Source organism: Myotis nattereri (assembly GCF_964212035.1).
Source record: "Myotis nattereri genome assembly, chromosome: 14".
Classification (NCBI taxonomy): Eukaryota; Metazoa; Chordata; class Mammalia; order Chiroptera; family Vespertilionidae; genus Myotis; species Myotis nattereri.
This window is the reverse complement of record NC_138089.1, coordinates 51733925-51746341: the sequence shown is the minus strand read 5'-3', so window position 1 is coordinate 51746341 and position 12417 is coordinate 51733925. Positions and strand designations below refer to the sequence as shown.

The following is a 12417-nucleotide window of genomic DNA, read 5'->3' as shown; positions in this document are numbered from 1 at the left end:
TTTACTAGTATAGATGTAATGGAAGATTATTCCTTTTTTATGGCAAAAAATGCCAATATAAAAACTGTCATTGCCTGATTGTTATAAAACATTTCATATGTAGTTTTAAAAAATCAGCGTAAACTGAAATCAATTTCTTCTTAGAGTATTACAGCAAGAAGTAGCAAAAAGAGTTCAAAGTCTAAGGTAGTACTAATATTATTGATATATAGTACTCATAATAAAAGGTATTTACTGAGAAAATGAATGCAATAATGTAATGAAAAAGAACAGAAAAACTTGAAAATATGAGGAAGTTAGAGTGAAGTGGTCTGAAAAGAGCCAGAAATAATGACGTTTTGTATTTTAATAATTAACTAAGAAAGAAAGTTTTTAAATCTCTTCTCTAGATTGGGCTGGGAGGGTTGGTTTGGTAGCTGGAGTCTGGATATATTTTTATTTAGTTAAATCTCTATGTGACTTTTTCACACCAGTTGTAATTGGGACAGTATATAGAAGTAAATATGAATACTTGGACTAAAATTCACAAAACAGATCTGGATTCAGATCTGACATTTTGTAGTTGTTCAACCTTTCACCTCTGAATTTCTCTTTCCTCAGCTGTAAAGTCAGAGTTTTTGACTAAACCTTTAAGGTACCTCACTTCTTTAATATATATTAATTGATTTCAGAGAGGAAGGGAGAGGGAGACATAGAAAGATCAATGATGAGAATTATTGATTGGTTGCCTCCTGCACGCCCCCTACTGGGGATTGAGCCCGCAACCTGGGCATGTGCCCTTGACCAGAATCAAACCCAGACCCTGCAGTCCACAGGCCGATGCTCTATCCACTGAGCCAAACCGACTAGGGCGAGGTACCTCACTTCTTGAAACACTGTCTCCCTAAAACAGCCTGAAAACCTATCAGCATATTAGTGCATATACAACTGTTAAAATAGAGGTCAGTTTACAAGTATAGATGGTGTAAGAGTAATTTTTCATTCATCCAACAAATTTTGAGTTCTATATGCCAGGTGCTATTCTTGGTGTTAGGATTGCAGAAAAAAACACAGACATAGAGCTTATGTCAAAGAGAGAAACATAAGTAAATTATTTAATATCAGTCAGGAAGCAATAAATGCTATGAAGAAAAATGAAGTACTTTCCCTAATCTTTGAAACTTGATAAGAGAAAAAAGAAGATATAGAATGTATTTGGGACACTATTGTTAGAATGTTTTTAAAGACTTGGGAGATGGTTGCTCTTGGATTGAGAATTGGAGGTCAGGATATGATGTAGTAGGGGAAAGGCTTATTTTGAATACTCTTTTGTTGTGCTCTTTCATTTAAAAAAAAAATGTTTGTATGTATGACAAAAAAAACAACACAAAACAAACAAAAAAAATGCCACCCCAAAACAAAATAGAACAAAAAGACAAACAACTGAATCCTTAATGCCGTGGGGAAATTGTTTTTGATGATATATTGAACATGCTTTAGTCCAATCGGAACTTTTTTGGCTAAGTTTACTAGTCTTATCTATGTGTCCTATGTCCTAATAATGTTTAGATAATAAAGTTTTTAGCTTTTGGTTGTATCACACTTTTCCTGTGGATGTGTACACATTTTTTTGTATTAACATTTGCAATACTAAAATTTAAGTTTATGTATAGTTTTCTTTAATGTGTTCAAATTCCATGAAAAGAAAATCTATTTAAAAGTTGTAAACTTTTGCTAAAGAAGAGCTTGCTTGCTTGCTTGCTTAATGTCTTCCTTATGGTAAGAATTTAAGTTCTTGACATTTTGTCTTATATATTTCAACTTTTATTTCAGTTTTAGCATGTTTACTTTTAGGTTCCAAACATCAGTTGAACTTGGAGAACTCAAATGAGGTCACTTCTTTTTTCCCCCCTAAAAAAATCAACATGCCTAAGCATCTTCCCTGATTTTTATCTCTGTTCTTTTCTAGTTGGATGAGAAATCTGACAAACAGTATGCTGAAAATTACACAAGAGTGAGTATATAAAGTCCTAAGGGAATGAAACTCAAGGTCAATTACAGTTACTTTCATTCTTGATTTTACTACAGTTGAGCTGATGGAGCTCCTCTTCCTCTCTTCATCTATTTCCTGTCCTTGACCCCCAAATTCCTCTGAGGTTGAATCATGTGAAGCACTGGGAAGAGAAAAGACACTGCATTTTATTTCCCTGAATGTCACCTCCTAAGCTTTTGGCTGTTGTTTTGATTTTCATTCCTCTAGAATTTGGTCCTGAAAAGAAGGACCAAAGACACTGCAAATGAAGTGTCTTTAGGAATGGTGGTTGACACTCGCTGAGATTTTTTTCCCCTTTCAGATAAATTATTTCTTTGAAGTAAAATAACTTTTTTTTCTGGGAGTTGCTTTGTGTCAAAGTCCCTAACTTTCTTCCAGAAGTATTTTTTGATAGTCATCTTAAGGAAATTATTAGGATTACTTTTATGCTGTATCCAAAAAAGATATACCAGTTCTGTCCAGTTGAAATATAGTGCAAGCCACCAATGTAAGTAAGCCACATGTGTGTAAGTTTGAATTTTCTAGTAGCTACATTAAAACAGTAAAAGAAAGAGGTAAAATTAATTTAAATAATATATTTTATTTATCCCAAATATCAAAAATATTTTCACCATAATCAATATGAAAATGTATTGAGATATTTTACATTGTTTTTTTTTCTGCACTAAGCCTTTGGAATCTGGTATATATTTTGCACTTTTAAAATAATCTCATCTTGGACTAATCACATTTCAGGTGCTCAATAGCTACACTGGGCTTGTGGCTACTGTTTTGGACAGCACAGATCTATGCCATTTTTTAATCCAACAGCGTAATCACCCATTTCAACTAATTGTGGGAAGGGCAGTCTAAATCATAGTGATGCATGATGTTGTTGCTCTCAGCTGCAAATAGCATCTCCAACTCTAACAAAATATTACAAAAAGAAAAGATCCTAAAGAAGCAGCTTCAGGGAAATAAATAAGAGGACTGCTAATTAGCATACCAATTACAAAACTCTAAATCTAAAAATTAACCTGATGTGTTCACCCCAGTATTGTTCACAGTGTAGCAAAGATAAACTTAGAAAACAAACAACTCTTACACAACTATTTCCTTCTTAGTTATTATGAATTCTAGATGCCTTTAAAATGTTTTGAGTGACAGGAGTTATGCTTATAGTGCCTGAGCCCTTCTCTGGGTGCCCCTCCCCAAAGCCAACCTGAACTGCCTGTGGGTGGCACTTTGGTAACTTCTCTGTCCACACTGTTAGATCTCCTTCACCACCCTGCCTTTTTTAGTTTCTACAGCAAACATTTTTAAAGAAGCAAGACTTAGAAGTGTCATATTTCTTTTCTCTAGCCTTCATCTCGAAATTCTGCCTCAGCAACAACCCCTCTAAGTGGAAACTCATCCAGACGAGGAAGCGGGGACACCAGCAGTTTAATAGATCCAGACACCTCATTAAGTGAATTGCGGGTAAACCACAATTTTTGGTGGCTTTTTAGAAACAATTTTTTGACTTCTTTGCAGAATACTAGTATACTGAAACTATTTAACATTTAATGTGATGCAGTAAAAAGAAAAGGAGTATGAGTTCTTTAAGAGAAAATTATTAATACAGTTTGAGAATGTGACTTTGATCTGAAAGGAAAGAGAGTGTTTAATTTTTCTGTTCTCTTTCCAGCCTCAGACTTTGCTTGTGCTTGCTCTTTACTTGTATTTCTTCAAGAGAATGATTTCCTTGAAGTGAGATTTTTGTAATTGGCTCCTATCAGAACCTCAATAAATGTCTGTTGAATGAATCAATGAATAAAAGACAGACAAACCCACTGAGGAGGGAATGAATGGGGCAGAGGAAGTACAATACAGAAACTGTGTATATTGGCCTTGGATAATTGTTCCTGCCTATAATTACAGAATTATATTTAGGGCCCTGAGTCAGTTATTTCCCACCTAAATCAAGCATCCATAGCAGGGCCAGGACTAAGAGAAACAGTATTTTCCATTTAAAATGCAACCTGCTTCACTTTCCTTATAAGGATTATGGTAACATTTGGAGCAAATGCTTGGGGTCCTTAGGATACTCTCATTTGACATTGTGTTGAAAAGTTTTATGTTTAACTTCCCTCTGTTTACTTTCTTTCTCCAAAATTAATTGTGATCAGTAACCAAGTTATTGAAAGAAAACTTTGTTGATATCCATTTATTACATTTTAAAAAGCTTCTGCATGAGTCAGTAAAATTTGCTGCTTAGAATTAATTTACTACATATTTTACTAGTTCTAGCTAAAGATTATGCTAAATATTTAAGTGATTTATAAATTTCTAAAATTCATGTTAAAATGTTATAATTTATGTAATTTTCTCTTTTCTATATACCCCCATTTGCTAATGCTGTTTCAACATGGGTTCAAAATGTTTAACTCCTTAGATACATTCTCCAGCCCCGCTGTCACCTGATCTGCTTGCCCTTTGTAGTGGTTGGGAGTGGCATTTACGTTTGTGTACTCTGATTTTCTTGGCTTTTATTCTGGAATATTCCATTGCAATTCACATTTTCATCTGAATTCTTTGAGACTTAAGATATGTTTGTGGATGGTTTTATGCAACGGTTCATTCCTATGTCCTGCAGGATATCTATGACCTTAAGGACCAGATACAGGATGTAGAAGGGAGATACATGCAGGGGCTTAAAGAACTAAAGGTATCAGGGCCCATTCTGCAGCCGAAGCATGCTGTCTGTACGCAGAAGTGTTGGTAATGGTGGCTTCACGAGTTCTATTAACCCCACTGCACATAGCTTCACTAACAGTGTTCGTCTTTCAAGCATGTGCTTAGCTTGCAATGCATAGGAAAGGCGAACTTCCAATCTCTGCTTATGTTTAAATGTTTAGTATATGATTTTTGGACTATTCAATAATATTATACCTTACAGTTTTTAAACCTTGTAAAATAGTGTCTTAGCCATACCAAATTGAATTGGGCAAACACCTAAAAAGTATTATAAGAATTTTTTTATTTTATTTATTTTTATTTATTTTTTTACTGTGAATTGACCTTAAAATTCTTCCAAGGTAAATGAGAGAGTATTGCCTGTGTCTGTCACCAAATTCTGTTAAAGGCAGAGGGAAGAAGGATCTAAGAGCATTGTTGTAAATATTCCCTCTGGAGGAAGGACTCTGAAGCATGAAGCCTGTGCGTTCTTTCTTTGTTGTTTTTAACCTATAGGTCAGAAAGGATGACTCAGATTCAGTGCCTTAACGAATTTGGAGATCAGTGTAATTGGGCCTTACCTTGTCCAAGCAAGGATGGCTGCCAGTTTTCAGTGCAAGTGATCATGTGAGGCAGACACTTTGGTTGTAAATGGCACTTGGTTATCTTCCCTATGTTTTATTATGAAGTTCAAGCCTCATATGAGGAAATTAAGTTTCTCTGAACATATGCATATCCCTGTTTAAAACTGAAAACACAGCAGGCCTCTAAAAAAGCATAAGCAGGGCATTCAGAAAGCTGACTCTGGATAGTGGGCCAGGGTTTCATCTGCCTCCCTGGTGTGATTTGAAGTAGCCCAGCTACCAGCCAAAATCTTCATGCAGGTGATTATTGTTCATAAGGAACTTATAGGTGAGACTTAGATCAGAAAGCGTGGGAAGGGAAGTCCTATGGAGACTGCCCTTGAGGGAAGTCTGGAAGCTGCTGGTGTGGCAAAGTGATGTTGTCAGTAAACATGAGGAAACATAGAGCTCCACTGTGCTCAGTTAGTCTTACTGCTCTAATTTTCAGGATTTAATCTGCCCCTGCTTTCAAGGTTTTGGAAATATCTTGGATCAAGGGGAAAAAGCCAGCACATTAAATACATTCATGTTAAATCTCGTGTGTAATATAATGTATCAGGAAAGCAAGCAAGCCACTCAGGCATCTTTACTTGTTTATTTATTGTATTTAAAACATTTTTTCTTACCTTAGATCTACCATGTATGGCATTTTTTGAAGGCTACAAAAGAACAGATTAAATTTATCTGAGACTTTAAACAGATAAGATCACTTTTCTTAATTTATGGTCAGTGTATTATTGAACTTCAGGTTATATTTATCTTGGAATGACTTTTAAGTGGGAGAAAAATCATTTAAAATACCTGATTGAAGCACAGGATGTGATGTATCTGTATCCTATTAAAAAGGATGCTGGGTCATTGTTCATTACTTTGTTCTTTAAGTATGTCTGCCTTTGGGTGCTTTCGCCCACTTTCCCTCACCCAGAATTATCTGAGTCTTGTTAAAACACAGGTTGCCGGACTCTACTCCCAGATTTTCTTATTTAATGTGTCTGGGATGGCGGTTAAAATTTGCATTTTTATTCAATTCCCAGATAATGCTATTGCTGCTCCTTCAGAACCTACACTTTGAAAATCACTGCCTTAGGTGTATTTAAGTAAAACTAATTCTTAATGTGTATCCCTGTGTGAGCTAGATCAAAATCACTGCTACTTTGATACTTACATTTGAAACAGTTGTCTGTGATCTTGTTTAAAGGAGGAGTACATTACAGCCGAAACTGGTTTGGCTCAGTGGATAGAGCGTCGGCCTGCGGACTGAGGGGTCCCAGGTTCGATTCCGGTCAAGGGCATGTGCCTGGGTTGCGGGCACATCCCCACTGGGAGATGTGCAGGAGGCGGCTGATCGATGTTTCTCTCCCATCGATGTTTCTGACTCTCTATCTCTCTCCCTTCCTCTCTGTAAAAAATCAATAAAAAATATTTAAAAAATAAAAAATAAAGGAGTACATTACATAAGTTTTATGTCAGATTTCTTGTGTTATATATTGCATCTTGCATTTGCTGCTTGAACTACCTTAGATTCCAGTGTTCATGCAGTTATGCTTCATTTTGTATGGACTGAGTTGTGAGGAGAACTTTGGATGCTATTAGCCTTTAAGATGGATCAGAATCAACCTAACTAAACTCTCCATTATATTAAGATATTACCATATTTAAATTACTATACAGTTGACTTTGCTTATATTTTTTTAAAAATATTTTATTGATTTTTTACAGAAAGGAAGGGAGAGGGATAGAGAGTTAGAAACATCGATCAGCTGCCTCCTGCACACCCCCCCCTGGAGATGTGCCGGCAACCAAGGTACTTGCCCTTGACCGGGATCGAACCTGGGACCCTTCAGTCCACAGGCCGACGCTCTATCCACTGAGCCATATCGGTCAGGGCATATTTTTTATTTGGATTATATTTGTTCCCAATTCTAGAATAAATGTTGCCTGTTAATACAATCCTAGTTTATTGAACTTCATTAAGTGTGTGTGTATCTTTACTGAGATATAATTCCATACCATAAAATTTACTCATTGACAGTGTACACAATTCAATGTTTTTTGGCAGAGCCGCAGAGTAATATAACTATCACTACAACCCAATTTTAGAACATTTTTATTTTCCCAAAAAGAAACCTCTATCAGTCATTTCCCACTTCTTATTTCCCACTCACACACTCAGCCCTGGGTAGTCACTAATCTACTTTCTGTCTCTGTGGACTTGCCTATTCTGACATTTCATATAAATGGAATTATACCATATGTTGTCTTTTGTGATTGACTTTTCATTTAGCTTAATATTTTCAAGATTCATCCATGTTGTAACATGTATCTGTGGTGTCTGTGTGTATTTTTTTATTTTTTTTTAATGTGTGTGGGTAATATTTCATTATTGGATTTACCACATTTTGTTTATCTGTCAATTGATGTACATTTGGGTTGTTTCCAATTTTTGGCTATTTTGAATAATGCTGCTTTGAATATTTTTGTGTACACGTTTTTATATACACATATCTTCTCATTTCTCCTGGGTAGAATCCTAGGAATAGAGTTGCTGGGTCATATGATAATTCTGTATTTACCATTTGGAGAATCTGCCAAACTATTTTCCAAAGTAGCTGCACGTTCTCACCAGCAATGTATGAGGGTTCTAGTTTTTCCATATCCTCACTGATACTTGGTTTTGGTTTTGCTTTGTTTTGTTTTTGTTTGTTATAGCCATGTAGGTTATAGCCATCCCGGTAGCTCTGAAGTGGTTTTGATGTGTATTTCTCTAATTACTAATGATGTTGAGCATGTTTTCATGTGCTTATTGTACATTTAGAGAAATATCTATTCAAATCTTTGCCCATTTTTAAATTGAATTATGTGTCTTTTTTAATATTGACCTGTAAGAATCCTTTATATAGTCTGGATACAAGTCCTTTATCAGACAAGATTTATAAATATTTCCTCCCATTCTATGGGTTGTTTTTTTACTTTCTTAATGGTATTGTTTGTAGCACAAACATTTAAAATTTTTTATGTTCTATTTTTTCTTTTATTGATAATGCTTTTGTTGTCGTGTCTAAGAAAATATTGCCTACTCCAGGTTTATGAATATTTACGGCTATGTTTTCTTTTAAGAGTTTTATAGTTTTAGCTCTTACATTTAGGTCTTTCATTCATTTTGAGTTTATTTTTGTATATGATATGAGATAGCAGTCCAGCTTCATTCTTTTGCTTGTGGATATTCAATTGTCCCAAAACCATTTGTTGAAAACATTATTCTTTTTTCCATCAAGTTGTCTTAGTACTCTTGTCAAAAATCAGTTGATCATAAATATAAGTGTTCTGGACTCTCATTTCCATAGCATTGATCTTGATTTGATATACATTTGCACTAGTTACTTATTTCCAATAGTGATGACTTTTTCTATGTGAAATATTTTTTTCTTTTTAACTTTGAAAAGTTACTAGGCATTAGTAACTTAGACATAGTCATTAAAAAACAGACTTATAAGCTATTTTACGCAGAAAACTTAGAATATAAAATTTCAGGCACTTTCTGGTAGTTCTTTTTAAAAAACTTTTTTTATTGATTTTAGAGAGAGAGAGAGAGAGAGAGAGAGAGATAACATTATTGGTTGCCCCCAGACATGCCCCAATCAGGGAGCAAACCCAAAAGCTGGGTATGTGCCCTGACCGGGAATTGAACGTACCACCTTGGATGATGCTCCAACCAACTGAGCCATACCGGCCGGCCAGAGTGTGGTAGCTCTTTTATTAGTAATCTTTTTTTTAAAAAATATATTTTATTGATTTTTTTACAGAGAGGAAGGGAGAGAGATAGAGAGTTAGAAACATCGATGAGAGAGAAACATCGATCAGCTGCCTACTGCACATCTCCTACTGGGGATGTGCCCGCAACCCAGGTACATGCCCTTGACCGGAATCGAACCTGGGACCCTTCAGTCCACAGGCCGATGCTCTATCCACTGAGCCAAACCGGTTTTGGCAGTAATCATTTTTTTATTGTTTACTTATTTTGATATGACTAAAAGTTGAATAATTGCTAGAAATAAATGTTTATACATTTACATTAGCATCATTATGCAGTCCAGGAAAGTACTGAAAACAAATGTCCAGGAAGTAGCAAAATTCAAATGAGTACGAAGTTAACTTGTATAAAGTGAGGCTGTATTCTATTATATCATTGCATTCTGAATACCAAATAGCTTGTTGTTAAAACTGTAAGAGTAACATTTCTGAAAACCTTGGTGATTCTTCATTTTGTTACTCTGACAAATACAAGTTGTCTACACATCTTTTCATCTTTCAGAGGCGACATTGCTGCTTGATTTTCTTGCCTTGGATAGCAGAGGGCATATAAAGTTCTTACATTGGCCTTTTTGGCTTATCATCCTCCTGTTGTATGTGCATGTTACTAAACAAGGAGTTCCCCAAACTGCTTGTATTTTGCAAAAGTGCATCTTCATGTGTTTGTGCCAGTGCTATCTTTTCCTGTTATATATTCTATATCGTATATGTATGTGAACATGGTGTTTTAGGTATCAGGCTGATGACTTGGACTTTTTTTTAGGAGTCTTTGTCTGAAGTGGAAGAAAAATACAAGAAAGCCATGGTTTCTAATGCACAGTTAGACAATGAGAAGAACAATTTGATCTACCAGGTAGATACCCTCAAGGATGTTATTGAAGAACAAGAGGAACAGATGGCAGAATTTTATAGAGAAAATGAAGAAAAATCAAAGGTAACTGCTCATCTTGTATTACACCTTTCTCTTGGATCCGAAAATTAAAATCTGCCATTTAAAAAATGCTGGGCTTAATGGAAAAAATGTAGCATACCTGGGAATGATGTTTCAGTCAAACCAATTGGTCCAAGGAAATTGACAGAACATAACAGGTCCTAAATATTTTTCTTTTTAAATTTTTATAAGATTTATTTTATTAAAGAGAAGCTTGTAACCTTCTTTAGTTTCTGAAAATAGAATAGAACTCAAATTTTATCTTTATTTTCTATCTCTTAATTGGGACAGTTATAGTTAATTACTTATTTCTTCCTGTTTTGACTGGCTAGAACTCCACAAAGCTTCAAAGACTTGCAATGCAATGGTTCAGTTTCTTCTTTTTCTTCTCCCCTCCCCCATTTTTTAAGAAAATCTGTTCTCTAAATGATTGGAGAGAATTTTTAATCAGTAATTTAGAAACGGCATTGTGGAGACATGGGTCAGAAATCGACAGGTTTTCGTTAGAGCTCTATAAACGATGTTCTTAAAATTGCAGAGGAAAATTAAAGTGTAACTCCATCTTTAAAGAGAAATGTCCCCTCATCTCTTACTAATCAGGTGAGACAGTTTAATAGGAAGGGCAAGATGAAGACTTGATTCTTTTACTTTATGAGTTTTCAAAATAAGGAATTGGTTGTTTAGCATTCTTTTATAGTCATACCTATGAAGTCAAGTATTCAAACATTTGATGATTTTAATCAATTATAGATTTTACTAGAGACTCAGTGCATGAAATTAGTGCATGGGTAGGGTCCCTAGTGGCTGCTGGTTGCCAGCCTGGGCTTCCCTTCCCCAGCTGCAGGCCTCCGGCTGGGGCCTTCCTTCATTCTGCACTGCCCCTGGTGGTCAGCACGCCTCATAGTGAGCGATCGAACTCCCAGTTGGTCAAACTCACGAGGGGACACTTTGCATATTGGGTTTTTATATATATAGATTCTGATTTTCAAATTGTCCAACCTTTAACTAATGTGAACCTCTTCAGGTTGATTCCCAAGTTTTGACAAGAGTCTATTTAAAAAAAATGTTTTTATTGTTGAAAATATTACATATATCCCTTTGCCCCTCATCAACCCTCTTCAGTCCGCCGCACCCCTCCCCCCACCGCCTCCTGCCTCCCACCTCAGGCCCTTACCGCCGGGCATGTTCCTTTGACTGGAATTGAACCCGGACCCTTCAGTCTGCAGGCTGACGCTCTATCCACTGAGCCAAACCAGCTAGGGCTCAAGAGTCTATTTTTGATAGCTTCTTTGCTATCTAGCACAGAAGGTGTTCCAGGCTCACCTGGTACATTTCCTGTACAGATCTGGAATCAGCTGTTTGTCCATACTTCTCTTTTAGTGAAATTAAATTTTCCCTCTGCACATTTTAACAATATAGCTTACTATGGTTGCTAGGGTTGCACTTGCCACCAAGTTCGTCACTGTTTTATAAGCTTTTTTAGCATCAGGTGAACATGTATGTAGGATAGTTTTAAAAATAATTAAAAAACAAAAGTTTTTAAAGTCAAAATATGAGTATATGCTTATGGTTCTAGTTCATGTTCAGGACTCTAGGGTTTTTACTTAAAGTCTTCCCTATATATATGTACATCTCTTTTTTCCCCACACTACCACTTTCAGTTCTTAAAGTCACTGAGGATGATAGTAATTACGTTATATTCTATGCTCATTGCATTATCCCACAGTACCCAGAATAGCAATACCAACGTTACCACCAACAATATAATTACTTAAAATAGTTATGTTTTCGTTTTGTTCTGTTTGGTTGTTATTTGACTGCTAGGCTACGCATAGTCCAACTATTGTTTTTAAAAGTTACTTGAAATAGTTTCTGTCCCTCTGCTTGTATTGCTAACTGGTTATATAGTTCCCTGCATTTTATTTCAATATTTAGAAATTGCTTTTTTACTTTTTATTTTTAAATTATTTTTACTTTTCATTGTGGTAAAAAAAAAACATATAACAAAATTTACCACCTTAACCATTTTGGAGTGTACAGTTCTGGACTGTTAAGTATATTCACATTGTTGTAAAACAGATGTCCAAAACTTTTTCATCTTGTAACACTGAAACCTTGTACTTAGTAAATATCTCCCCATTTTCTCCTCCCCCCAGTTCCTGGCAACCACCATTCTCCTTTCTGTCTCTATGAGTTGTATTACTCTAGATACCTCATATAAGTAGACTCATATATTTGTCTTTTCATGACTGACTTATTTCTCTAGCATAATGCTCTCAAGCAAGGTTCGTCTGCACCGGCAGTTCAGGGGTGTTTCTGGAGGTCAA

At 35.6% G+C, this 12417-nt stretch overlaps 1 protein-coding gene across 5 annotated transcripts in view; it reads left to right on the top strand.

Moving 5' to 3' along the window:
- Nucleotides 1-12417, top strand: part of LRRFIP2 (LRR binding FLII interacting protein 2) — a 101420-nt gene that overhangs the window by 68113 nt on the left and 20890 nt on the right. For 3 of the 5 annotated variants that reach the window (XM_081106477.1, XM_081106476.1, XM_081106475.1), the window contains 4 exons: nt 1949-1993; nt 3374-3490; nt 4647-4718; nt 9923-10093. In XM_081106477.1, coding sequence (XP_080962603.1) covers nt 1949-1993; nt 3374-3490; nt 4647-4718; nt 9923-10093 — 405 coding nt within the window. The remainder of the gene's footprint in view (nt 1-1948; nt 1994-3373; nt 3491-4646; nt 4719-9922; nt 10094-12417) is intronic. The other 2 variants (XM_081106479.1, XM_081106478.1) reach the window with 1 other exon arrangement.